This window comes from Chanodichthys erythropterus, chromosome 4, assembly GCF_024489055.1.
Source record: "Chanodichthys erythropterus isolate Z2021 chromosome 4, ASM2448905v1, whole genome shotgun sequence".
Taxonomy (NCBI): Eukaryota; Metazoa; Chordata; class Actinopteri; order Cypriniformes; family Xenocyprididae; genus Chanodichthys; species Chanodichthys erythropterus.
Window position 1 is genome coordinate 29,002,489 of NC_090224.1, and position 27,083 is coordinate 29,029,571.

The 27,083-nt window shown below is 40.0% G+C and overlaps 1 protein-coding gene across 7 annotated transcripts in view; it reads left to right on the plus strand.

The window, feature by feature from the left end:
• The window catches only part of rev3l (REV3 like, DNA directed polymerase zeta catalytic subunit), a 341,728-nt gene that overhangs the window by 119,532 nt on the left and 195,113 nt on the right, over positions 1-27,083 (plus strand). For all 7 annotated transcript variants that reach the window (XR_010894996.1, XM_067384680.1, XM_067384681.1 and 4 more), the window contains exons 3-4: positions 447-521; positions 12,725-12,885. Coding sequence is in view for 6 of the 7 variants with exons in the window: in XM_067384680.1 (XP_067240781.1) it covers positions 447-521; positions 12,725-12,885 (236 nt within the window). In the remaining variant the exon portion in view is untranslated. The remainder of the gene's footprint in view (positions 1-446; positions 522-12,724; positions 12,886-27,083) is intronic.

Below are 27,083 nucleotides of genomic sequence, written 5' to 3' on the forward strand. Positions count from 1 at the left end.
AACAGTATAAAATGTTTTGTTATATATTAAAGTATTATTCTACAGAAATTAAATAAATTAAATGTAAACACTTCATTGTAAAAATTAAATACAGATTGTTTACAATTAAAGTTACAAAACAAAGATTAAACAAAAGTTATTTTGTCATAAGCAAAGTGTGACTTTTTGTTCTCTAGTGGGTGTGTGACAAACTGTCAGATCGCCATCAGAGATGAGAGAACAAGTATGATCAGCTGGTATCTGTGTATCGATACTGCAGAAAAGTATTGGAATAGTTTCAGACATTTCAGTATGGATACATATCGAAATATTGGTATTTTTGACAACACTAGTGCAAAGACACAAACTTGATTACAAAGGTTATACTGGAGCATTTGCTAGTTCTCTTTCTCTTTTTTTCCCTGTTGAAATGGACAAAGATCTGACAGCCTTCTCTCTCTCCACAGGCCTTTCTATGGATACCATATGAAGGAAAAAACCTTTATGAAGATTTACCTATACAACCCACAGATGGTCAAAAGGTGAGTCCTTGTATTTGTCTGGGTGTTGTAAAATGATGTCAAAATGAACTGACACTCCTGTACCAAGTTGGAAAAAAAGGTGCAGCAGTATCGTTAATGTTGGGTACAAACTAATTTGGTCTGACTGACAAGCGTCTGCTTTTGAGTTCACTTGAGTGAATGTTGTGTGCATGCTCTGTGAAGAATGCATTTAAATGATCAAATGCACTTCTTGGCCCAAATGCCACTTTTCAAGTAAACACAGCCGGTTATTCCTAATAGACTTGCCACTGTCTGTTTTGTCTTTAATATGAATCAGAAAAACATATTGACAAAAACACTCTTTGTACTATAATTGTGCAGATAACATGCCAATGCCAATAATAGTTTTAGTTAGTTCTGTTGTTGCTTGTTTTTTCTTTATTCACTTACTGTTTGCTTGCCTTTAATATGTCTTGTAGAGGTGTGAATCTTCACTAGCATCACGATTTGTTTTAATTATGATTTAGTTTCAAAACTGTTCTCAGTGCATCCCAATTCATCTTGTCTTCTTTTTTTTTTTTTTTTTTCTTTTTTTAAATACTCAATAGGAGGTGTCCCTGGTTCCCTTGACAAAAAAACAATAGGATTTTTCCATTGGCTTTTGGATTATTGCAGAAAATAAGCTCTGTGTCCAACAAAATTGATTCTTGCATATTTTGGTCATTATAATCTTCACAAATGAACAACTTTTATGAATTTTAATGTCTAAATATCTGCAGAAGTAAAAAGCTAAACGTGGACTATAAACTCTTTCAGTCTTTATTTAAAAAATATTTTGTTGTAGTTGTAGTAGTTTGCAAAAGCTTGATTATAAACACAACGATGCTATGAAAGTGAAATAGTGTGTAGACGAGTTTTCCTGTTCGGTGTCATGACATTCAATGTTCCTGACGACCTCTGTAGTCCCATTTAGCAGAGTTGAGATCAAGTCACTAGTAAGTCTCAAGCACCTACCATCAAGTGTCAAGTAAGTCTCAAGTCGCACTGCACACAAACCAGGCAAGTCAAGTTGAGTCCTGCTAAGGATCAAGTAAAGTCCTTGTACCAAACAGAAACAAGTAGAGTTTATATTCTTAATTATATATTTGTACTGTAATATTATTATTATTATTATTATTATTATTATTAGGGCTGTCAATCGATTAAAAATTTTAATCCAATTAATTACATACTCTAATTAATTCATCTAAATTAATCGCATACATAATTTTTGCTGTGAAAGTATTAAATATTTAAATTCAAATGAATCAATGCAGGGTTTTTCCTGGGTCAAAAATGGTCTTCGGTGGTGACAGACATGGTCATCCACACAAATAGAAAAAAGTGCCCTACCCATGTGATCTGCGAGCCCGATACTGACAATAAAGTACCCGTCACTGTCACTGTAATTCTTTCTTGCCCTCTTTGCAAAAAAAAAAAAAAAAAAAAAAAGTGATTTTATAGCTTGGTAAGAGAAGATGCTTTTTTGCTAAACCTGAAAAGTATTAAAAAGTAGCATTTAGAAGTTACATTAACTAATAATATAATTTTCTACCATATACAATTGAATGCACCTAGCTAACAACAACTTGCTTTGTTCTGGTTTCACCTCACTCCAGTCTAAACTAACTGATTTTATAGGTAGGCCTAATTTACTACACATTGTCATTTAAAAAACCTGAAAATATTGTGGATTATTAAGGTTAATTTTACTTACCACTCTTGCTAAATAGGGTAAGCACACTTATGTTGTCATTTCAGAGTTGTTCGAGTAAATGATTCATTATAGACCGTGTGGACAGATCCATAGACATCATAAGTTGTTGTCATGATTCATTAAAATGAATCTGTTCAAATGAGTCATTAGGTCGCGAATTGGACATTAGTGGACGTTGACGCGTTGCATGCGAATCGCGACTGTTATTAGGACATCGCAAAAGATTTGTCAACACAGAAAACACTTCACCACTGGATAGGATTTTCTTTTTGTTTACCGAATGCGCCTCGTGAAACATGGATTCGGTCTTACGAACTTTTAGCATTGTGTCAGTTGATTTAGATTATTATGTGTGAGGTAGAGAGAGTGCAAAGACGGTGCTTACTTTGAAGACAGAGAGAGCTCGCGCGCACGAGGGAGGAGCTCTCTGCTCGTTCTGTCCGTCAGCACAGCAGTCGTCTCCCTCCTTCATTTTACAGTCGAATGGTGGCTAGAACGGCTCTAGGTTCAAAGGTCAATACGGAATGGATTAATTTGCGTTTTTTTTTTTTTACGCGTTTTTTTTTCTCAGATTAATTAATCGAAATTAACGCGTTATTTTGACAGCCCTCATTATTATTATTATTAATATTAATTTTAATAATAAAAAATTATAATACATTTTAGTTTATTGCTCTGTCCACATCTGCAGTCTTCATGCCTCCTGTAGCAGGACTATGGCATATTCCCACTGGGGATCAGAAACCCTGGGCATCTTTCTCCTGATGTTTTTCAGATTAGGTAGAAAGGTCTTTTTAGTATCCCAAATTGTAACTTAAGACCTTAATTGTCTTCTATCTGTAATCCCTTTTAAGGACTGTTCCACAGTCCAAGTGCAATAATTGTTTATGGTTCATTGAACATGCATAAAAGACATTGTTTAAACCCTTTACAAATAAGAATCTGTAAACTTTATTTGGATTTTACAAAATTATCTTTTAAAAACAGTATGCTGAAAAGGGTACATTTCTTTTTTTTGCTGAGTATAATTTCTATGAAATATCACCTACAGGGAAGTGACAGAAATGAACTTGCCCATTAAAATTCCCTCTTTTTCTAGTGGGGGATACTTTGTTTTACGTCATTAGCACCTTTCGTTTCTTCAGATGCCCCATCTTCAGTGCTCCACTGGCGCCGGCACTGCAATGAGCATGTTTACATGCACAGTGTTTTGCTGATAACTTCCAAAAATGAGCTTATTGAAATAACCAATTGTCCCAGTTTAGATGAAAACCAATTAACAGGCAACACAAGTAAACCACGTTTACAAGATTTTATTAATAAATCAGGTTATTTCCCGATAGTCAAAACATTAATTTGTGTATCTGGCCTGTGCTGTTCCATTTATGTCGATTTGTGAAATCATTAAATCATTAAAAACCAAAGAGTATTCTAACATGTCAGCGGAAAACTTACAGACTCATATTTTCCACTCATGCAGTTACAGATGCAGCTTTTTGACTGTACCACTTCTACTTTGGCTCCACGAGATGAGAACACATTTTTATAATTTCTTAAATCAAGAAAGAGTCAGAGTTTACGATATGCTGTATGGATGCTTTCCTGTCACATATCACACATGCACACTTCAATAAGCCCACAGAAAGCAAATCAGGGTAAGAGGCAAAAATCTTGCTGGTTTATGCTTAAGCCATTTATGACATTTACTATGTTAAAGGAAAATGTAAAAGGTTTACTTGACCACATGCATCGTCGGCTTAAACGTAATCGGCCATGTAAATGCTCGTTGTCGAGGCCTGCAGTCATACTTCAAGTCAAGTCTTGAGGAATTGGATCTTAAGTTTGTCAAATCAAATTTTAGAAATTGAGACTTGCTTGACTAAATGAAGAAAATGGCTTGAGTCATGTAACCACTGCATTTTCAGGACAAGGAAAAGCTTTAAATAAATTCACAAGAAGTTTTAAAATGCTAACTCATTTCCTGGTTTTGGCTTACAAAAATACATCATCCCTGCAGCACTCTAAAAGTGAAAAGCAATAATTATAAAATACTTTTTAAAATAATTACAAATTAATAATAAATTGAAACATACATAGTCAAGCCATTTTAACTAAATATAGCATCAAATATGTCTTAAAAATGTAAGTAACGTTACAAGTAATAATTAGGGGTGTAACAGATCGTAGTTGATGATTGGTACTGATCCCAGGCCCCACGGTTTGTCAGGCATGTGATTCGTGGGATTAACTGTGTTTAATTAACTAAGTTTAATTCGGTAACTCAATTTGGATCTCTCAGAGAGACGCATTTCAGACAGCATGCGAACACTGAATTGATTCCTCTTTTGCATCTCTTTGCACTTGAAAGGACACAAACTGTCAAAATACACTGCCCTCCAAAAGTTTGGAAATGCCCTAGAAAAGTGGGGTTTTTGACAATATTGGTATGAATCCTTTTTAATTTATTTAATTTTGCACTGATAAGGGACAACGCAAACTACAAAAACATATTTTATTATATAAATGGTTTATACATAGAAATAAACTTAAATTTTCGATTCATCAAAATATCCACCATTAGCAGCTATCTGTCCTAAACTGGGTTCTTATTGGTTCATTGTATTCTAAACTTAATGGCCAATCAATTGTTGAAGCTATTAAGGTGTGCTGACCCAAAAAAACTTTTACAAACCTGGGCCAAGTTTAAACCAGTAATCAGGCATCACAGCTGGCAAAGGGGCATGTCTGACATATATATATATATATTATATATATTATAAATATATTATATATATTATAAATATATATATATATATATATATATATATATATATATATATATATATATATATATATATATATATATATATATATATATATATATATATATATATATATATATATATATATATATATATATATATATATATATATATATATATATATAATATATATATATATAATATATATATATATAGCCATTATGCCAAAGTGAAAATGATCATTGCTGGTTTTCAATGATAATGTCAAGTTACTGTATTGTATTTGCACCAAAAAATAAGGATTTATGCTGATATCGTCCAAAACCACACTTTGCCAGGGGTGTTTCCAAACTTTTGGACGGCAGTGTACCTCGCCAAGTATTCTCGTGTAAATATCGCTTATGTCTTAAGTGAATATGAAAAGTTGACAAAGCAATCAGATGTGTATCATATTGCATTCGTGCATTAGATCTTAAAGTGACAGCAGCCTATAAATACCTGCATCTCAATGTTAATCAAACAACAAAACATAGCTTTAACAAAGATTAATCTATTAAATTCATATAGTTTAAACTATAGTGTTACATTTCTATACCTGAATAATACTGTTAGAGCTTACTTTATTTTTAATTGTATTTATCTATGCTTAATTGGTGTATTTGTTCTTATTTTATTACCGCCTGTTCACTTGTCTTTTAATGTTTGTTTAATCGTTTTTGTTTTTTGCTGAACTGTAATATGATCTGAACCATGAGTTTTGTGATCCGTTGCACCACTAGTAATAAACCAATAGTGAAATGACCCAAAATGTCAATGCCCAAATGTCAAAATTTTGATAGAAAGTGGCAAAAAAAAAAAAAATCAAAACAAAGTCATCCATGGATAATTTTTTTATGTTCTCATACATATAAATGTTTATAATTCCAAAACTAAATGAGATATTTGACATACATGTATGGGCTCACTTTGAGGACAATTTAAAAAAGTGGTGGGATTGTGCCTCTTGGTGGCGCTATAATTGAACAAAACACAAAATTGCCATTAATTGCAATACAGTATTATGATATAAAATGCTCTATTATATGAATGCATTGGTGTACCATTACGAAACTCGGTATATGTCATCGGCACCATGCTCTGAAGGTTCTCAAATGGTTTCGAGACAGTGCCACATTGTGGTCAAATGTTATAATTAAAAAAAAAAAATGCTAATAGCTTTATATAAATGTGGCCTATTATAATGTTTTGTGGCAAAAAATCAACTGACTCTTACTGCATAAGAGATAAACGCGTCCAATTGTCTTTCGAAAGTTTTATTTTTTGCAAGAAAGGTCAGACAGTCATACAGGCTCACAAGTAGCAGAGTGTAAGACCAAGAATGAAAGCTTACCCTCACTTTTATATCTCTAACCTCCAAGGCTGAAGCTTCTGTCCTTTTACCATAACAGGAACATGTTTACCACTTTAGTGTTTTTCCACTTGTAAGAATGCATACTTAAGCACTTCTGAGAAAAACAAAATAATTTAACTAGAAGCATATATGTAAAATCATATGGAAATTATACGGAAACTCAAATTTTCTAAGGTAAAAATGCATATCTTCTCAAAAAATATGAAGAAAAGCAAATTTACATTAGTACATCACATTTATACTCTTCATCTCTGATTTTCATACAAACAACAAATTGAGATACATCGCCCAATCATAGAACTAAAGATGGCATCCTTCATTTTACAGACATATACATTATACCATTAGTTGTATAACATCTTTTCATAACAGCTCTATTTTGTAGCCCACATTTTTTGGAATTCCTTGAGCTGATTTCACCTGTACACAAACGTCAGACAGGATAGAAGACATTTCTTTTCAATAGTTCAACATGTCATGTTCACACAGTTCGGTTGATGCCACTCATTGTTTAGCAACTTCCATTTCCAAAAATGGGGTCTTCCAACCTAATTTAAAAAATTTCAGCCATATTTTCAGCCATATATGAATTTATTTACCATCCCCCTTTTTGATGCATTGCCCATCAATTTACCATAGTGGTTGAAGAAATGTTTCTCTAAACAAAATTTGCCATCAACACTAAACTAAACAGCGTCTTTAATTCTGCAACCAAATTTCCTCCAACTTTCGCTGCCTCTGAACATGCTCTGTAAAGAGTTAGAAGAATCAAGGTTATTTTCAGATAACAGATTACACACAATCTCCTCTGTCTGCTCCGGCACTTCCTACAGAAACAGTCTTTTTTCATTAGTGTGGGCAGCACAAACAGGACCCCAAAAGTCTACCACCCCGAACCAATAATGGGCGTCTGTGTAGATAGTCACAATTTTGTCAGTCATCAGTTTAGTGAGGGTCAAATAATTAGAGGACAGCAGCCCTGAAACTAACACTTCACATTCCATGGTCACAACTTATCCTTTGCAATTCAGACCTTTTGTTTCGTCTCTGAAGGCAGAGCCAGCAGGTCAGATCATGGTGTACAGACCTGATCAAGGATAGTCAAACAATGATGTTTCTTCCCATCCTCCTTTGTTCTCCCACCAGTCCTTCATACTGTGAATGTTACTGGGCTCTCTGGATCATTGATTGCCAGTGTGTCACTGTTTCTCTGCCGTTAAGTCTACAACATTTTACATTTAGCACACATAACTGACAGTGTTTAAATTTAGACCCTCAGTTGGGGTCTCATTTATAAAACTGCATAGGATCCCTACTAAAAGTGTACGTACGTGCAAAAGCTAGATTCTGCGTACGCACAAAAAAAAAATCAGATTTATAAAACCATGCATTTGCCAGAACCTGCGCACAAATCCCTTTTATAAATCCCAGTCAGCGGAAGATTGTGCGTACGTGCATCTTCACCCTGTCTCCTCCCTGAAATAACCATATATGGAGCTTACGACGCCTAGTTTTACTATGCATAACCTCATCTGCATATCATTTCCATACACGTTCCCAACCACGTGACACCATGGTTAACACCGTCAAAGGTACAAGACATTGGAAAATATTAGATATGGACTATAAATGCCATTTGTGCCACACATTATATTGATAAAGATCATCCAATATCCTCTTGATGTTTTAGAATAAATATATCAAAATATCCATAAAAACAAAATTGTATAAAATACTTGATAAAGGTTTTAGGATAGAGTTGATTCATTCATTTCCACTGGCCAGATAGTATTTTAATAGTTTTAAACAATTCAAATTAAATTTATGCAGTTTTGCTGATGAGGTGATCATATCTTTTAGGAAGTTTATAGGCTATTTTTAGTGGAAACAGATCGGACTACTTATTTATTGCAGTGTAAATACAATTGTCTGACTCGACGCGTCACTGACAAAGTATTTTAAAAAGAAAACATGCAAATCTTTCCTCAAATTATATCCTTCATATGGTAATGTTTGAAGATCCTTCACACAACATCAACACCTCCTGCAGCTGTGGCTGTACAGTAAGATATTATTGGACCTATTCAAACTGGACAACGGACCGTTCGACCACCGAATCCTTACATAGTCTTACATAATATCTCAGTTAAGTGTGCATCACTGATCGTCATTCTCGAAAAAATATTTTGTCATAACATCTGCAGTTAAGTTTAAAGAGGAATTATTGTGCTCCCAGCGCTCCTCGCTGTTATTAAAATAGCGTGTCACTGGAAAAGTCATTGAAAGTAGCACATCTACTATCCCAATTCATATCACTTTTGTCTCCAGAATGTGCGTACGCACGGCTCAAAGTTTGCTTAAAGGTGCGCACATTTTCCCGTCAAGTTTGTTTATATAGATCACAACCTTTGCTTGGGAACTGGCGCACGCTTTATAAATGAGACCCAGTTGAATTTAGACAAGTGATTTTAACCCATGGACGGCAATCTTCAATTTCACAATTCCAATTTTCTATAAATACTTAAACATACTAATCCAGAGAGTAATTCAAATCAACATCAAAGATGACAAAAGTAGTCAAGTCAAGTCACCTTTATTTATATAGCGCTTTTTACAATGCAGATTGTGTCAAAGCAGCTTTACAGTGATAATTGGTATATAATTTGGCTGCACAGCAGCTCTTAAAAATAGTGTCAATGCAGGCAGATCAAAGCACTGTTGAATAAATGTCAAGAATACTGTTGAATATCAAATGTCAAGTCAAATGTCAAGTGTCCCCAACTAAGCAAGCCAAAGGTGACAGCGGCAAAGAACCCAAACTCCAACAGGTGGCATCAGGTGGCAAATAGGTGTTAAATGGAGAGAAAAACCTTGGGAGAAACCAGGCTTAACCTTGTCTTTTCATCAGATTCAATCAGAATTATCGGCTTGTCAAAATTTGTCATTTCACTTAACCCATCTGTAATGATAAAACACTCATTCCAGAGGTTAATGACACATACACTCTCTGAGGACAGAATATTTCCCCAAACTGAAACATACAAAACATAGTTCAGTTGCCCTCACACTCACTCATACTCATACTAGGCACACGTGAACTGCTTGTTTTCAGGGCTTGCTTTTGGGGTTAAATCTAAAAACATATTTAAACTTGACATTTTTTCTTTACTTAGTTTTTACATGATCTCTTATCCAGTCTCAAAACATATGTTCATTATAATTTTTTTTTTTTTTTATAAAAGTCAGCTGGGTTGTTTTGGGTCTAATCTCATTACTTTTTGTTTAAGCTTTAGCAGGCTGATGACAGAGTATCCTTGCCTCTACCCCAGCTGTCTCTCTCTCTTACTGCACAAATAATCTTTTCAACAGCCTCACAAGATTGTAACTTAGACTAGGAGCATTTTTAAGTTTTCTTTAGGTTAAATGCTAAATTCACTTAATTTTCTCTTCAATCTGCAAAATCTGTCTTCATCTTTAGCCACCACCATGCCTTGGAATTATCCTCTGCCATGTCTAATGACCTGTGAAAACTATGATAGAGACATGTTAGTTTAAAATCAACACAGCCTCATGTAATGTACCTTAGCCTTACGTCATTTATTAGCTCAATTTAATTGTTAAAGGGAATAAGAATTGAATCAACTGTAAATGATTCACTGTAAATGATTCAGAATTAATATTTAACACTTCATCAATTATTCGTCCAGCGAAAATTGAGGTTAGAGTATTTTACCAATTCTGGATAAAATATTATTCTGTGGTCAACAGTAACAATATTTTATTATGATTATTGTTATTATAATTATTATATTATTATAAGCAAGAGGTAACTTGATCTTAAGTTTAAGGCAGTAATTTGACACACAATACAAGAAACTCGTATATGTGAAAATCAAAACAAGATTTATTGACTACTTCTAATGATTACAGGAAACTAAAGCTAAACACACACACACACATACACACATACATACATGCACACACATTCGCGGAGTTGATGAGTTATGAAAAGTCCCAAGTTCAGTGCTAACTTAACTTATAACCGGAAGAAAATCACAAAAGCAGAGCTTTGGCTTGATTCTTTAGGTTTAAAGGAGTTTCACCAGTTTCCAGCAAGAGAGAGAGAAGTTTGCTTGTACCTGCGTTTGCTCTGACAGCTGAGGTAATCGGGTTGTTCCGTGACTCGTGTACAGCGGAGTCCCGCGTTCTGGATTGGCTGTCTTTCAGGTGACGTCTTCTCGGGAAAGCCCTGTGGGTTGCGCGGAAGCTTTGAAGGATGTTGCTGTTCTGATCTGAGCGTCTGGCTTGAGCGGCTCTCTTCTTGGGAGACTTTGGTCAGATATTTCGCAGAGGGTTTTGGAATCTGGATGTGACGGCTGTTGATCAGCGGCGTGGCTCGTAGTTCAAGTCGACGACTGTTAGATGGAAAATCAGCCCTGGTCAATCAGTTCTCAATGACCCATGCGACTTTTCCGCCGTGGTCAAAGTAGCGGTGCTTCGGCTACTTCTGACCGATTTCTGACTTCCAGCTTCTGACTCTGACCTTATTTCATATTTCTCAACTGACGTTAGCTTGTTCGGACAGCATAGTTTTAAAGGAGTAATTCTGGCTCCATCCTTCAGATGCGATCCTCCAATGAGACGTTGCCACGGAGATTAGACACGCCTCGTCTATTGTCTATTGATCACACACGGTCACACAAGGGAGGTATTGATAGGACAGATTTGTCTTTAAATCCGTTGATGGGTGTTTTCCTGTTCTGTCCGATAATACAAGAGGGTTTTGTGAGAGAATCAATAGATTTAATGTGATCAGACCCACGTGATGGGTTCTGATTAGTTTATTGCTGATGAGCAAAGAAGTCCTTTAGACAGAATCCTTTGTTAAAAGAAGTCACGTCATCACTTCTGTAAAAGCTAGGTTTTTCCTGTCAGGAAATGGATCTTTTGGACCAAATGAAGCTTTGTTCAATCATGCCTCTGGCTGATAAAGCCATTTGGTAACATCTGTCGAACGGGTCCCTACACTCATGAATTCAGGGATTCATCATAATGCTGAATCCTAAACTTATACAGTTCTTGCCAATAGGGCAACCAACATCAAGTTAATAAATTTTGCTATGGTCTCCCCAGAAATTACGGACAATCACCTCATGGTCTGTCGGCTCTTGAAAGCTCATTCCCATCAGCTCTTTATCAATAATCATTTTCCTCAGTGTCTTGTCCCCTGGCATAGTTGCATCAAGTTGTGGACACTTGTCACAATGAAAACAAGCCATCCTAGGAATGCGGTTTCTGGTGAGTGGTATAGAGGAACATTTTTGGGGCAGACTGCTGTACCTTCTTACAGGTCATCCGCCTTTACGATGCTGCTGGCCTCACAGACATCCGCTCCACTCTCATACCCATCTCACATAAAAACACCTCCCATCAGGGTAGATGCCCAGTGGCGACGGTAGCCCCCTGCCTTAGATTGTCCCCTGTCTGGCCAAAGAGGATCTTACCCATCATTGAGAAATCACCTCGTGCACACTGGTGACCGCTCTTTCCCATCCTGTAATCTCTGACAGTTTTCTTCAACAGAATCAGGTGTTTTCTGGAGCTTAGGGAAGTTGCTTTCAAGAGCCACCAGAGCCATTGGACTACCTAATAGTTTCAAAACATGGAGACAGGTTAATGACTGCAGTATTTATTCACTAAAATCATTAGACATTCTCTCAGCAGCAACATATCAGTGCTCAGACTATACTCGTTGAATTTAGTTATCACAGCTGTCCATTCAGTGTAGTGTTCTGCTACATCTGTAACCGGAGCCATCAGCCCTGCACATGGTGGTGACAAAGATCAGACAAAAAGTTACTGGACATAGTAGAAATTCATCAAAATAGTCACTTCTATCATTCAAGGTCTGTATTACTAATTTAAAGACCTCTTTATACTCATTGAGTTTTACTTTAACACATTTAATAACAAATTGCCCTCTTCATGGCAATCGTTCTTTTAACATCTCTATGTCCATGATTTTCAAATGAGACTCTTTGCTTCACTATAAATAGCTTATCACTTATGACAAAGGCTCAGATGAAAATTCAGTACCAAACTAACCTTTAGTGATCTGGTGTGTTCTAGAATTGAAGGGGGGAGTTTTTTTATGTGTAGGTTTAGGGTTAGTGAATGGAATATACAGTTTGTACAGTATAAAAATCATTGTCAGGGAAGGTCCTCATAAAACATGGAAACCCAACATGCGTGTTTGTGGAGGATATAGCATATGTTTGGTGTTACTAATTGAATGCATGTTTTCTCTTTGTAGGGTGAGTGAACTGCTGCAGGGTGGAGCTGTAATGAATAAGAGTTTTCAGCCCCATGAAGCACATATTCCCTTCCTGCTGCAGCTATTTATCGATTACAACCTGTATGGCATGAACATGATCAGTCTCGCTGCTGTTAAGTTTCGAAAAAGCAGTGCAACAGGTAACACATACAGGCACACACATACACACAATAAGTAGTCTTGTATTGCTAGACCTTTGATTATCAACATAATTGTCTGATTCATAATGCCCACAGTGCCGCCCACTTAGAAAGAGACCATCTGACCAACATGTAAAACATCACAGGGGCCGGTTGCATAAACCACTTAGACTAGTCTTAAAAGTTAAGACACTAGTGTTTTTCTTGAAGAGTGGCCCTAATTTTCTTGGTTAACTGCAAGTTGGTCAAACAAGTTCTTAAGACACAGTCTTAATGTAGTGACTAAGTTTATGCAACTGGCCCCAGGATAGTTAACTAGTCTAACATCCAACTAGTCTATTAGTTGATGTGATTGATTGAGTTTATATAGATTTTATTCCTCCTTCCTTTGTTTTTGCTTTAAAGGGTTAGTTCACCCACAAATGAAAATTGTCATTTACTCAACCTTGTGTTGTTCCAAACCCATAAGACTTTTGTTCATCTTTGGAACACAAATGAAGCAACTTCTGCACTCTCCTTTGACGCAACTAACACTTTGACGCTTCAAAAAGTTCATATAGAGATTGTAAAACTAATACATATGAATTGAGTGGTTTAGTCCAAATTTTCTGAAGAGACTTGATCCCTTTAAATGATGAACAGATTGAATTTAGGTTTTTGTTCCTCCACCTAATCACACCACCTTGGACTAACTTTTCTTGCTCTGTGAAGGTTAGTAAACTATACAGAATAGCAAGTGGAACTAGAATGTACATTTCCTGAAGAAAATGTGAATGGTGCTTGCAGTGGCAAAATCGCCACTCGGTTGCTAGGCGGTTGCTAAGGTACTTGGCGTGGTTGCTAAGGTGTTGCTAGGTGGTTGATAGGGTGTTCCGGGCGGTTGCTATGGTAACCTGGGTGGTTGCTAGGCAGTTGCTAAGGTACTTGGGGTGGTTGCTAAGGTGTTGCTAGGCGGTTGCTAGGGTGTTCTGGGCGGTTGCTAGGTGGTTGCTATGGTAACCTGGGTGGTTGCTAGGGAGTTGCTAAGGTACTTGGGGTGGTTGCTAAGGTGTTGCTAGGTGGTTGCTAGGGTGTTCTGGGTGGTTGCTAGGTGGTTACTATGCGGTTGCTAAGGTACTTGAGGTGGTTGCTAAGGTGTTGCTAGGGTGATCTGGGTGGTTGCTAGGCGGTTGCTATGGTAACCTGGGTGGTTGCTAGGGTGTTGCTAGGCAGTTGCTAAGGTACTTGGGGTGGTTGCTAAGGTGTTGCTATGCAGTTGCTATGGTAACCAGGGTGGTTGTTAGGGTGTTGCTAGGCAGTTGCTAAGGTACTTGGGGTGGTTGATAAGGTGTTGCTAGGCGGTTGCTAGGGTGTTCTGGGTGGTTGCTAGGCGGTTGCTATGGTAACCTGGGTGGTTGCCAAGTTGTTGCTAGGCAGTTGTTAAGGTACCTGGAGTGGTCACTACTGTGTTGCTAGGTGGTTGCTATGGTAACCAGGGTGGTTGCTATGGTGTTACTAGGTGGTTGGTAGTTGGCACAGATGGTTACTATGGAGTTTCTATAGAGTTCTTAGCATGTTCTCAGCCCACTTTAGCATGTAGCTATTAACTGCTAGCATGTGTAGCATGTTGCAAGTACAGTTTACTAGCATGAGTCAAAAAAGCCAACCCCCATGTCTCTACGATGTTCTGATGCAGAGATAAAGGCATCGCTAAATGGTTGCTAGGGTACTCTGTTTGGTTGCTAGGGAGTGGCTTGGCAGTTGCCAATGATGATACTCCAAAGGCTGCTTGACAATATAAACCAACCCCCATGTCTTTACGATGTTCTGATTTGAAGATATCCCCTCTATGCTTTGGGTTGCTAGGGTGCTCTGAATGGTTGCTAGGGCGTGGCTATGATGTCTTGAAAGTGATTCGTGATTGGCCGTTTGCTGCCCCGAGTCAAATGAGCCCACCCTCATGTTTCTATGACACTCCTATCCAAAGATATTCCTTTGATCTTTTTCAATGGAAGTCTATGGAACTTGTTGCTATGGTGCTCTATATGGTTGCTAGGGCGTGGCTTGATAGCTTCACAATGATCCTGAGAGACTGATTGGTTGCCTGAGTAATATGAGCCCACCCCCTTGTCTCTATGACATTGTGATCCAGAGTTATGTTCAATACAAAATCCCTATGTAATTTCCCATAGTAGGAAAAACACAGTACTTCCTGGTTCATGGGCACGGCTTCCCCATAGTATGTCTATGGGGCAACTTTGGGCAGCTCTTGCGCCCCAGGGGTACAACTTACACCCCATTTTGAGGTATGGTCTGAGAGAACCTATCAGGCTCTTCAAACGTGGTAACCCACATGTTTCTATGAAATTCTCGTTAGGAGCTATGACTCGTCAAAGTTTGTCCCAATGCAAAGTCTATGGGATTTTTTTCGCTACTTTTTCGCCCGCCGGACGAACATCGTACACCCGATCGCTTATAAAAGTCATAGCACACCTCTCCTCAATGAGCCGGTCGATTTGACACCTCATTCATGGGTCTAGGACAAAAGCTGCGGGAGGAGTAGCGCGCAGAAAAAAAAGTGGAAGAATAATAATAATAACTAGAATGTACATTTCCTGAAGAAAATGTGAATGGTGCTTGCAGTGACAAAATCGCCACTCGGTTGCTAGGCGGTTGCTAGGGTGTTCTGGGTGGTTGCTAGGCGGTTGCTATGTAACCTGGGTGGTTGCTAGGGTGTTGCTAGGCAGTTGCTAAGGTACTTGGGGTGGTTGCTAAGGTGTTGCTAAACGGTTGCTAGGGTGTTCTGGGTGGTTGCTAGGCGATTGCTATGGTAACCTGGGTGGTTGCTAGGGTGTTCTGGGTGGTTGCTAGGCGGTTGCTATGTAACCTGGGTGGTTGCTAGGGTGTTGCTAGGCAGTTGCTAAGGTACTTGGGGTGGTTGCTAAGGTGTTGCTAAACGGTTGCTAGGGTGTTCTGGGTGGTTGCTAGGCGATTGCTATGGTAACCTGGGTGGTTGCTAAGGTGTTGATAGGCGGTTGCTAGGGTGTTCTGGGTGGTTGCTAGGCGGTTGCTATGGTAACCTGGGTGGTTGCTAGGGTGTTCTGGGTGGTTGCTAGGCGGTTGCTATGGTAACCTGGGTGGTTGCTAGGCGGTTGCTAAGGTACTTGGGGTGGTTGCTAAGGTGTTGCTAGGCGGTTGCTAGGATGTTCTGGGTGGTTGCTAGGCGGTTGCTAGGCGGTTGCTATGGTAACCAGGGTGGTTGCTAGGGTGTTGCTAGGCAGTTGCTAAGGTACTTGGGGTGGTTGCTAAGGCGTTGCTAGGCGGTTGCTATGGTGTTCTGGGTGGTTGCTATGTGGTTGCTATGGTAACCAGGGTGGTTGCTAGGGTGTTGCTAGGCAGTTGCTAAGGTACTTGGGGTGGTTGCTAAGGTGTTGCTAGGCGGTTGCTAGGGTGTTCTGGGTGGTTGCTAGGCGGTTGCTAGGCGGTTGCTAGGCGGTTTCTATGGTAACCAGGGTGGTTGCTAGGGTGTTGCTAGGCAGTTGCTAAGGTACTTGGGGTGGTTGCTAAGGCGTTGCTAGGCGGTTGCTATGGTGTTCTGGGTGGTTGCTAGGCGGTTGCTATGGTAACCAGGGTGGTTGCTAGGCAGTTGCTAAGGTACTTGGGGTGGTTGCTAAGGTGTTGCTAGGCAGTTGTTAAGGTACCTGGAGTGGTCACTATGGTGTTGCTAGGCGGTTGCTAGGGTGTTCTGGGCGGTTGCTATGGTAACCTGGGTGGATGCTATGGTGTTACTAGGTGGTTGGTAGTTGGCACAGATAGTTACTATGGAGTTTCTATAGAGTTCTTAGCATGTTCTCATCCCACTTTAGCACTTAGCTAATCACTATTAGCATGTAGCTATTAACTGCTAGCATGTGTAGCATGTTGCAAGTACAGTTTGCTAGCATGAGTCAAAAAAGCCAACCCCCATGTCTCTACAATGTTCTGATGCAGAGATATAGGCATCGCTAAATGGTTGCTAGGGTACTCTGTTTGGTTGCTAGGGAGTGGCTTGGCAGTTGCCAATGATGATACTCCAAAGGCTGCTTGACAACATAAACCAACCCCCATGTCTTTATGATGTTCTGATGCAGAGATATGGATCTTGAAAAACGGTTGCTAGGGTAATCTGGTTGGTTGCTAGGGAGTGGCCTGGCAGCTACCAATGATGATACTCCAAAGGCTGCTTGACAATATAAACCAACCGCCATGTCTCTATGATGCTCTGATGCAGAGATATAGATCTTGCTAAACGGTTGCTAGGGTACTCTGTTTGGTTGCTAAGGAGTGGCTTGGCAGCTACCAATGATGATACTCCAAAGGCTGCTTGACAATATAAACCAACCCCCATGTCTTTACGATGTTCTGATGCAGAGATATACATCTTGAAAAACGGTTGCTAGGGTACTCTGTTTGGTTGCTAGGGAGTGGCTTGGCAGCTGCCAATGATGATACACCAAAGGCTGCTTGCCAGTATGAATGATTTAAACCAACCCCCATGCTTGCATGATATTCAGATTTGAAGATATCCCTCTTTGCTTTGTGTTGCTAGGGTGCTCTAAATGGTTGCTAAGGCGTGGCTAAGATGTCTTTAAGGTGATTTTTGATTGGCGGTTTGCTGCCTCGAGTCAAATGAGCCCACCCTCATGTTTGTATGACACTCCTATCCAAAGATATTCATTTGATCTTTTTGAATGGAAGTCTATGGATCTTGTTGCTATGGTGCTCTATATGGTTGCTAGGGCGTGGCTTGATAGCTTCACAATGATCCTGAGAGACTGATTGGCTGCCTGAGTGAAATGAGCCCACCCCCTTGTCTCTATGACATTGTGATCCAGAGTTATGTTCAATACAAAATCCCTATGTAATTTCCCATAGTAGGAAAAACACACCATTTCATGGGCACGGCTTCACCATAGTATGTCTATGGGGCAACTTTGGGCAGCTCTTGTGCCCCAGGGGTACAACTTACACCCCATTTTGAGGTATGGTCTGACAGAACCTGTCAGCCCCTTCAATCGTGGTGACCCACATGTTTCTACGAAATTCTCGTTAGGAGCTATGACTCGTCAAAGTTCGTCGCAATGTTAAGTCTATGGGATTTTTCGCCCGATTTTTAACCCGCCGGACGAACATCGTACACCCGATCGCTTATAAAAGTCATAGCACACCATTCCCGAATAATCCGCACGATTTGACACCTCATTCGTGGGTCTAGGACAAAAGCTGCGAGACTAGTTACGCGCCGAAATTTTGTCCAGAAGAAGAAGAAGAAGAAGAAGAAGCAGAACTAGAATGTACATTTCCTGAAGAAAATGTGAATGGTGCTTGCAGTGGCAAAATTCGGCACCCGGTTGCTAGGGTGCTGTAATTGGTTGCTAGGGCGTGGCCATAAAGTCACTACTTATTGGCGGCTTGATAGGCCGAGCCAAAAGAGCCCAGCCCCAAGTCTCTATGACCATGTAAACCAAAGATATGATCTCACAGATTTGGCCCCCATGTTAAGTCTATGGGAGTTTTTTCAGCCGTTTTTTCGTACGCTGTGCGAACATCGTACACCCGATCGCTTAGAAAAGTCATAGCACACCTCTCCTCAATAAGCCGGTCGATTTGACACCTCATTCGTGGGTCTACGACAAACGGTGCTGGACGAGTTACGCGCCAAAGTTTTGTCTAGGTGAATAGTAATTACAATACTAGAATGTACATTTCCTGAAGAAAATGTGAATGGTGCTTGCAGTGGCAAAAATCGGCACCGGTTGCTAGGGTGCTGTAATTGGTTGCTAGGGCGTGGCTATGAAGTTGCTGTGCCACTACTTATTGGCTGGCCGAATCAAAAGAGCCCAGCCCCAAGTCTCTATGACCTTCTGATCCAAAGATATGATCTCACAGATTTTGACCCAATGTTAAGTCTATGGGAGTTTTTTCAGCCGTTTTTTCGTACGCTGTGCGAACATCGTACACCCGATCGCTTAGAAAAGTCATAGCACACCTCTCCTCAATAAGCCGGTCGATTTGACACCTCATATGTGGGTCTACGACAAACGGTGCGGGACGAGTTACGCGCCAAAGTTTTGTCTAGGTGAATAGTAATTACAATACTAGAATGTACATTTCCTGAAGAAAATGTGAATGGTGCTTGCAGTGGCAAAACTCGGCACTCTTGATTAGCATGATGGTAGCATGATGCTAACACCCTTAGCATATTGCTAGGATGTGTTTACCAAGATGCTAATCATGTTAGCATAATGCTAGCAACATGCTAACATGATTAGCATGTTGCCACCATGATGTTAACACCCGTAGCATACTGTTAACATGTTTTTAGCAAGATGCTAACCATGTTAGCATAATGTTAACAACATGCTAACATGATTAGCATGTTTGCTAACATGATTAGCATGCTACTATCATCATGCTAACACATTTTCACTAGTTTGTGTCATGTTTAAACCCTAAGCTAATCACTATTAGCATGTAGCTATTCACTGCTAGCATGTGTATCATGTTGGAAGTCCAGATTGCTAGCATGAGTCAAAAGAGCCAACCGCCATGTCTCTATGATGCTCTGATGCAGAGATATAGGTCTTGCTAAACAGTTGCTAGGGTACTCTGTTTGGTTGCTAGGGAGTGGCTTGGCAGCTGCCAATGATGATACTCCAAAGGCTGCTTGACAATATAAACCAACCCCCATGTCTGTACGATGTTCTGATGCAGAGATATACATCTTGAAAAACGGTTGCTAGGGTACTCTGTTTGGTTGCTAGGGAGTGGCTTGGCAGCTGCCAATGATGATACATCAAAGGCTGCTTGCCAGTATGAATGATATAAACCAACCCCCATGCCTGTATGATATTCAGATTTGAAGATATCCCCTCTATGCTTTGGGTTGCTAGGGTGCTCTAAATGGTTGCTAGGGCGTGGCTATGAAGTGTTGAAGGTGATTCGTGATTGGCCGTTTGCTGCCCCGAGTCAAATTAGCCCACCCTCATGTTTCTATGACACTCCTATCCAAAGATATTCATTTGATCTTTTTCAATGGAAGTCTATGGAACTTGTTGCTATGGTGCTCTATATGGTTGCTAGGGCGTGGCTTGATAGCTTCACAATGATCCTGAGAGACTGATTGGTTGCCTGAGTAAAATGAGCCCACCCCCTTGTCTCTAAGACATTGTGATCCAGAGTTATGTTCAATACAAAATCCCTATGTAATTTCCCATAGTAGGAAAAACACAGTACTTCCTGGTTCATGGGCACGGCTTCACCATAGTATGTCTATGGGGCAACTTTGGGCAGCTCTTGCGCCCCAGGGGTACAACTTACACCCAGTTTTGAGGTATGGCCTGACAGAGCTTGCTAGCCTCTTCAAACGTGGTAACCCACATGTTTCTACGAAATTCTCACTCGGAGCAATAACTCGTCAAAATTTGTCGCAATGCAAAGTCTATGGGATTTTTTTCGCTACTTTTTCGCCCGCTGGACGAACATCGTACACCCGATCGCTTATAAAAGTCATAGCACAGGTCTCCTCAATAAGCCGGTCGATTTGACACCTGATTCATTGGTCTAGGACAAAAACTGTGGGAGGAGTAGCGCGCCAAACTTTTGTCCAGAAAAATAATTATAATAATAAGTATGAGCAATAATAAGAATGGAGCTTTGCCTATGGCAAGCACCATTAATAATAATAAGTATGCAGCAGAATAAGAATGGAGCTTTGCCTTTGGCAAGCACCATTAACTAGAATGTACATTTCCTGAAGAAAATGTGAATGGTGCTTGCAGTGGCAAAACTCGGCACTCTTGATTAGCATGATGGTAGCATGATGCTAACACCCTTAGCATATTGCTAGGATGTGTTTACCAAGATGCTAATCATGTTAGCATAATGCTAGCAACATGCTAACATGATTAGCATTTTGCCACCATGATGTTAACACCCGTAGCATACTGTTAACATGTTTTTAGCAAAATGCTAACCATGTTAGCATAATGTTAACAACATGCTAACATGATTAGCATGTTTGCTAACATGATTAGCATGCTACTATCATCATGCTAACACATTTTCACTAGTTTGTGTCATGTTTAAACCCTAAGCTAATCACTATTAGCATGTAGCAATTCACTGCTAGCATGTGTATCATGTTGGAAGTCCAGATTGCTAGCATGAGTCAAAAGAGCCAACTGCCATGTCTCTATGATGCTCTGATGCAGAGATATAGGTCTTGCTAAACAGTTGCTAGGGTACTCTGTTTGGTTGCTAAGGAGTGGCTTGGCAGCTACCAATGATGATACTCCAAAGGCTGCTTGACAATATAAACCAACCCCCATGTCTGTACGATGTTCTGATGCAGAGATATACATCTTGAAAAACGGTTGCTAGGGTACTCTGTTTGGTTGCTAGGGAGTGGCTTGGCAGCGGCCAGTAATGATAAACCAAAGGCTGCTTGCCAGTATGAATGATATAAACCAACCCCCATGCCTCTATGATATTCAGATTTGAAGATATCTGCCTATGCTTTGGGTTGCTAGGGTGCTCTAAATGGTTGCTAAGGCGTGGCTATGATGTCTTTAAGGTGATTCGTGATTGGCCGTTTGCTGCCTTGAGTCAAATGAGCCCACCCTCATGTACGACACTCCTATCCAAAGATATTCCTTTGATCTTTTTCAATGGAAGTCTATGGAACTTGTTGCTATGGTGCTCTATATGGTTGCTAGGGCGTGGCTTGATAGCTTCTTAATGATCCTGAGAGACTGATTGGTCACCTGAGTGAAATGAGCCCACCCCCTTGTCTCTATGTCATTGTGTTCCAGAGCTATGTTCAATACAAAATCCCTATGTAATTTCCCATAGTAGGAAAAACACACTACTTCCTGGTTCATGGGCACGGCTTCACCATAGTATGTCTATGGGGCAACTTTGGGCAGCTCTTGTGCCCCAGGGGTACAACTTACACCCCATTTTGAGCTATGGTCTGACAGAGCCTGTCAGCCCCTTCAATCGTGGTGACCCACATGTTTCTACGAAATTCTCGTTAGGAGCTATGACTCGTCAAAGTTTGTCACAATGCAAAGTCTATGGGATTTTTTTCGCTACTTTTTCGCCCGCAGAACGAACATCGTAAACTCGATCGCTTATAAAAGTCATAGCACACCTCTCCTCAATGAGCCGGTCGATTTGACACCTCATTTGTGGGTCTACGACAAACGGTGCAGGACGAGTTACGTGCCAAAGTTTTGTTCAGGTGAATAGTAATTACAATACTAGAATGTACATTTCCTGAAGAAAATGTGAATGGTGCTTGCAGTGGCAAAACTATGCTAACATAATTACCGTCCTGCTAGTATGTTTTTAACAAGATGCTAACATGATTAGCATGTTGCTAGCATGATGCTAACACCCTTACCATGCTGCTAACATGTTTTAAACAAAATGCTAACATGATTAGCATAATGCTAACATGATGCTAGCATGATTACCATGTTGCTAGCATTATTTTAACAAGATGCTAATCATGTTAGCATTATGCTAGCAACATGCTAACATGATTAGCATAATGCTAGCATTATGCTAAAGATGATTACCATGTTGATAGCATGATTTTAACAAGATGCTAATCATGTTAGCATAATGCTAGCAACATGCTAACATGATTAGCATAAAGCTAGCATGATTACCATGTTGCTAAGCATGTTTTTAACAAGATGTTAACATGATTAGCATGTTTGCAGAATAATGCTAACATGCTTAGCATGCTACTAGCATGATGCTAACACAATTAGCATGTTACCAGCATGATGCTAACACATTTTTACTAGTTTGTGTCATGTTTAAACCCTAAGCTAATCACTATTAGCATGTAGCTATTCACTGCTAGCATGTGAAGCATGTTTGAAGTCCAGTTTGCTAGCATGAGTCAAAAGATCCAACCGCCATGTCTCTATGATGCTCTGATGCAGAGATATAGATCTTGTTAAACGGTTGCTAGGGTACTCTGTTTGGTTGCTAGGGAGTGGCTTAGCAGCTACCAATGATGATATTCCAAAAGCTGCTTGACAATATAAACCAACCCCCATGTCTTTATGATGTTCTGATGCAGAGATATAGATCTTGCTAAACGGTTGCTAGGGTACTCTGTTTGGTTGCTAGGGAGTGGCTTGGCAGCTGCCAGTAATGATAAACCAAAGGCTGCTTGCCAGTATGAATGATATAAACCAACCCCCATGCCTGTATGATATTCAGATTTGAAGATATCCCTCTATGCTTTGGGTTGCTAGGGTGCTCTAAATGGTTGCTAGGGCGTGGCTATGAAGTGTTGAAGGTGATTCGTGATTGGCCGTTTGCTGCCCCGAGTCAAATGAGCCCACCCTCATGTTTCTATGACACTCCTATCCAAAGATATTCATTTGATCTTTTTCAATGGAAGTCTATGGAACTTGTTGCTATGGTGCTCTATATGGTTGCTAGGGCGTGGCTTGATAGCTTCACAATGATCCTGAGAGACTGATTGGTTGCCTGAGTAAAATGAGCCCACCCCCTTGTCTCTAAGACATTGTGATCCAGAGTTATGTTCAATACAAAATCCCTATGTAATTTCCCATAGTAGGAAAAACACAGTACTTCCTGGTTCATGGGCACGGCTTCACCATAGTATGTCTATGGGGCAACTTTGGGCAGCTCTTGCGCCCCAGGGGTACAACTTACACCCAATTTTGAGGTATGGTCTGACAGAGCTTGCCAGCCTCTTCAAACGTGGTAACCCACATGTTTCTACGAAATTCTCGCTCGGAGCAATAACTCGTCAAAATTTGTCGCAATGCAAAGTCTATGGGATTTTTTTCGCTACTTTTTCGCCCGCTGGACGAACATCGTACACCCGATCGCTTATAAAAGTCATAGCACAGGTCTCCTCAATAAGCCAGTCGATTTGACACCTGATTCATTGGTCTAGGACAAAAACTGTGGGAGGAGTAGCGCGCCAAACTTTTGTCCAGAAAAATAATTATAATAATAAGTATGAGCAATAATAAGAATGGAGCTTTGCCTTTGGCAAGCACCATTAACTAGAATGTACATTTCCTGAAGAAAATGTGAATGGTGCTTGCAGTGGCAAAATTCGGCACCCGGTTGCTAGGGTGCTGTAATTGGTTGCTAGGGTGTGGCCATGAAGTCACTACTTATTGGCAGCTTGATAGGCCGAGTCAAAAGAGCCCAGCCCCAAGTCTCTATGACCTTCTAAACCAAAGATATGATCTCACAGATTTGGCCCCCATGTTAAGTCTATGGGAGTTTTTTCAGCCGTTTTTTCGTACGCTGTGCGAACATCGTACACCCGATCGCTTAGAAAAGTCATAGCACACCTCTCCTCAATAAGCCGGTCGATTTGACACCTCATTCGTGGGTCTACGACAAATGGTGCGGGACGAGTTGCGCGCCAAAGTTTTGTTCAGGTGAATAGTAATTACAATACTAGAATGTACATTTCCTGAAGAAAATGTGAATGGTGCTTGCAGTGGCAAAACTCAGCACTCTTGATTAGCATGATGCTAACATAATTACCGTCCTGCTAGGATGTTTTTAGCAAGATGCTAACAGATTAGCATGTTCTTGGCATGATGCTAACACCCATAGCATGATGCCAAAGCATGTTTTTAGCAAGATTCTAATCATGTTAGCATAATGCTAGCAAAACATGCTAACATGATTAGCATAATGCTAAGCATGATGCTAAAGCATGATTACCATGTTGCTACCATGATTTTAACAAGATGCTAATCATGTTAGCATAATGCTTAGCAACATGCTAACATGATTAGCATAATGGTAACATGATGCTAGCATGATTACCATTTTACTTAGCATGTTTTTAACAAGATGCTAACATGATTAGCATGTTGCTTGGCATGATGCTAACACCCTAAGCATGCTGCTTAGCATTTTTTAAACAAAATGCTAGTCATGTTAGCATAATAGTAGCAACATGCTAACATGATTAGCATAATCTTTGCATGATGCTTAGCATGATTACCATGTTGCTAGCATTATTTTAACCAAATGTTAATCATGTTAACATTATGTTAGCAACATGCTAACATGATTAGCATGTTGCTAAGCATGATGTTAACACCCTTAGCATGCTGCTGCATGTTTTAAACAAGATGCTAATCATGTTAGCATAATCTTAGCAAACATGCTAACATGATTAGCATTATGCTAAGCATGATGCTTAGCATGATTACCATGTTGTTATCATGATTTTAACAAGATGCTAATCATGTTAGCATAATGTTAGCAACATGTTAACATCATTAGCATAATGCTAAAGCATGATGCTAGCATGATTACCATGTTGTTAGCATGTATTTAACAAGATGCTAACATGATTAGCATGTTTGCTAACATGATGCTAACATGATTAGCATGCTACTAGCATCATGCTAACACAATTAACATGCCACTAGCATTATTCTAACACATTTTTACTAGTTTGTGTCATGTTTAAACCTTAAGCTAATCACTATTAGCATGTAGCTATTCACTGCTAGCATGTGTAGCATGGTGGAAGTCCAGTTTGCTAGCATGAGTCAAAAGAGCCAACCGCCATGTCTCTATAATGTTCTGATGCAGAAATATAGGTGTTTCAAAACGGTTGCTAGGGTACTCTGTTTGGTTGCTAGGGAGTGGCTTGGTAGCTACCAATGATGATACTCCAAAGGCTGCTTGACAATATAAACCAACACCCATGTCTCTACGATGTTCTGATGCAGAGATATAGATCTTGCAAAACGGTTGCTAGGGTACTCTGTTTGGTTGCTAGGGAGTGGCTTGGCAGCTGCCAGTAATGATAAACCAAAGGCTGCTTGCCAGTATGAATGATATAAACCAACCCCCATTCCTCTATGATGTTCAGATTTGAAGATATCCCCTCTATGCTTTGAGTTGCTAGGGTGCTCTAAATAGTTGCTAGGGCGTGGCTATGATATCTTGAAGGTGATTCGTGATTGGCCGTTTGCTGCCCCGAGTCAAATGAGCCCACCCTCATGTTTCTATGACACTCCTATCCAAAGATATTCCTTTGATCTTTTTCAATGGAAGTCTATGGAACTTGTTGCTATGGTGCTCTATATGGTTGCTAGGGCGTGGCTCGATAGCTTCACAATGATCCTGAGAGACTGATTGGTTGCCTGAGTAAAATGAGCCCACCCCCTTGTCTCTATGACATTGTGATCCAGAGTTATGTTCAATACAAAATCCCTATGTAATTTCCCATAGTAGGAAAAACACAGTACTTCCTGGTTCATGGGCACGGCTTCACCATAGTATGTCTATGGGGCAACTTTGGGCAGCTCTTGCGCCCCAGGGGTACAACTTACACCCCATTTTGAGGTATGGTCTGAGAGAGCCTATCAGGCTCTTCAAACGTGGTAACCCACATGTTTCTATGAAATTCTCGTTAGGAGCTATTACTCGTCAAAGTTTGTCCCAATGCAAAGTCTATGGGATTTTTTCGCTACTTTTTCGCCCGCCGGACGAACATCATACACCCGATCGCTTATAAAAGTCATAGCACACCTCTCCTCAATGAGCCGGTCGATTTGACACCTCATTCATGGGTCTATGACAAAAACTGCGGGAGGAGTAGCGCGCAGAAATTGTGTCCAGAAGAAGAAGAACTAGAATGTACATTTCCTGAAGAAAATGTGAATGGTGCTTGCAGTGGCAAAATTCGCTACTCGGTTGCTAGGGTGCTGTAATTGGTTGCTAGGGCGTGGCTATGAAGTTATGTCACTACTTATCGGCTGCTTGATAGGCCGAGTTAAAAGAGCCGAGCCCCAAGTCTCTATGACCTTCTGATCCAAAGATAAGATCTCACTGATTTTGTCTGAATGTTAAGTCTATGGGACTTTTTTCAGCTGATTTGTCGTACACTGTGCGAACATCGTACACCCGATCGCTTAGAAAAGTCATAGCACACCTCTCCTCAATAAGCCGGTCGATTTGACATCTCATTCATTCATGCCTCTATGATATTCAGATTTGAAGATATCTGCCTATGCTTTGGGTTGCTAGGGTGCTCTAAATGGTCGCTAAGGCGTGGCTATGATGTCTTTAAGGTGATTTGTGATTGGCAGTTTGCTGCCTCGAGTCAAATGAGCCCACCCTCATGTTTGTACGACACT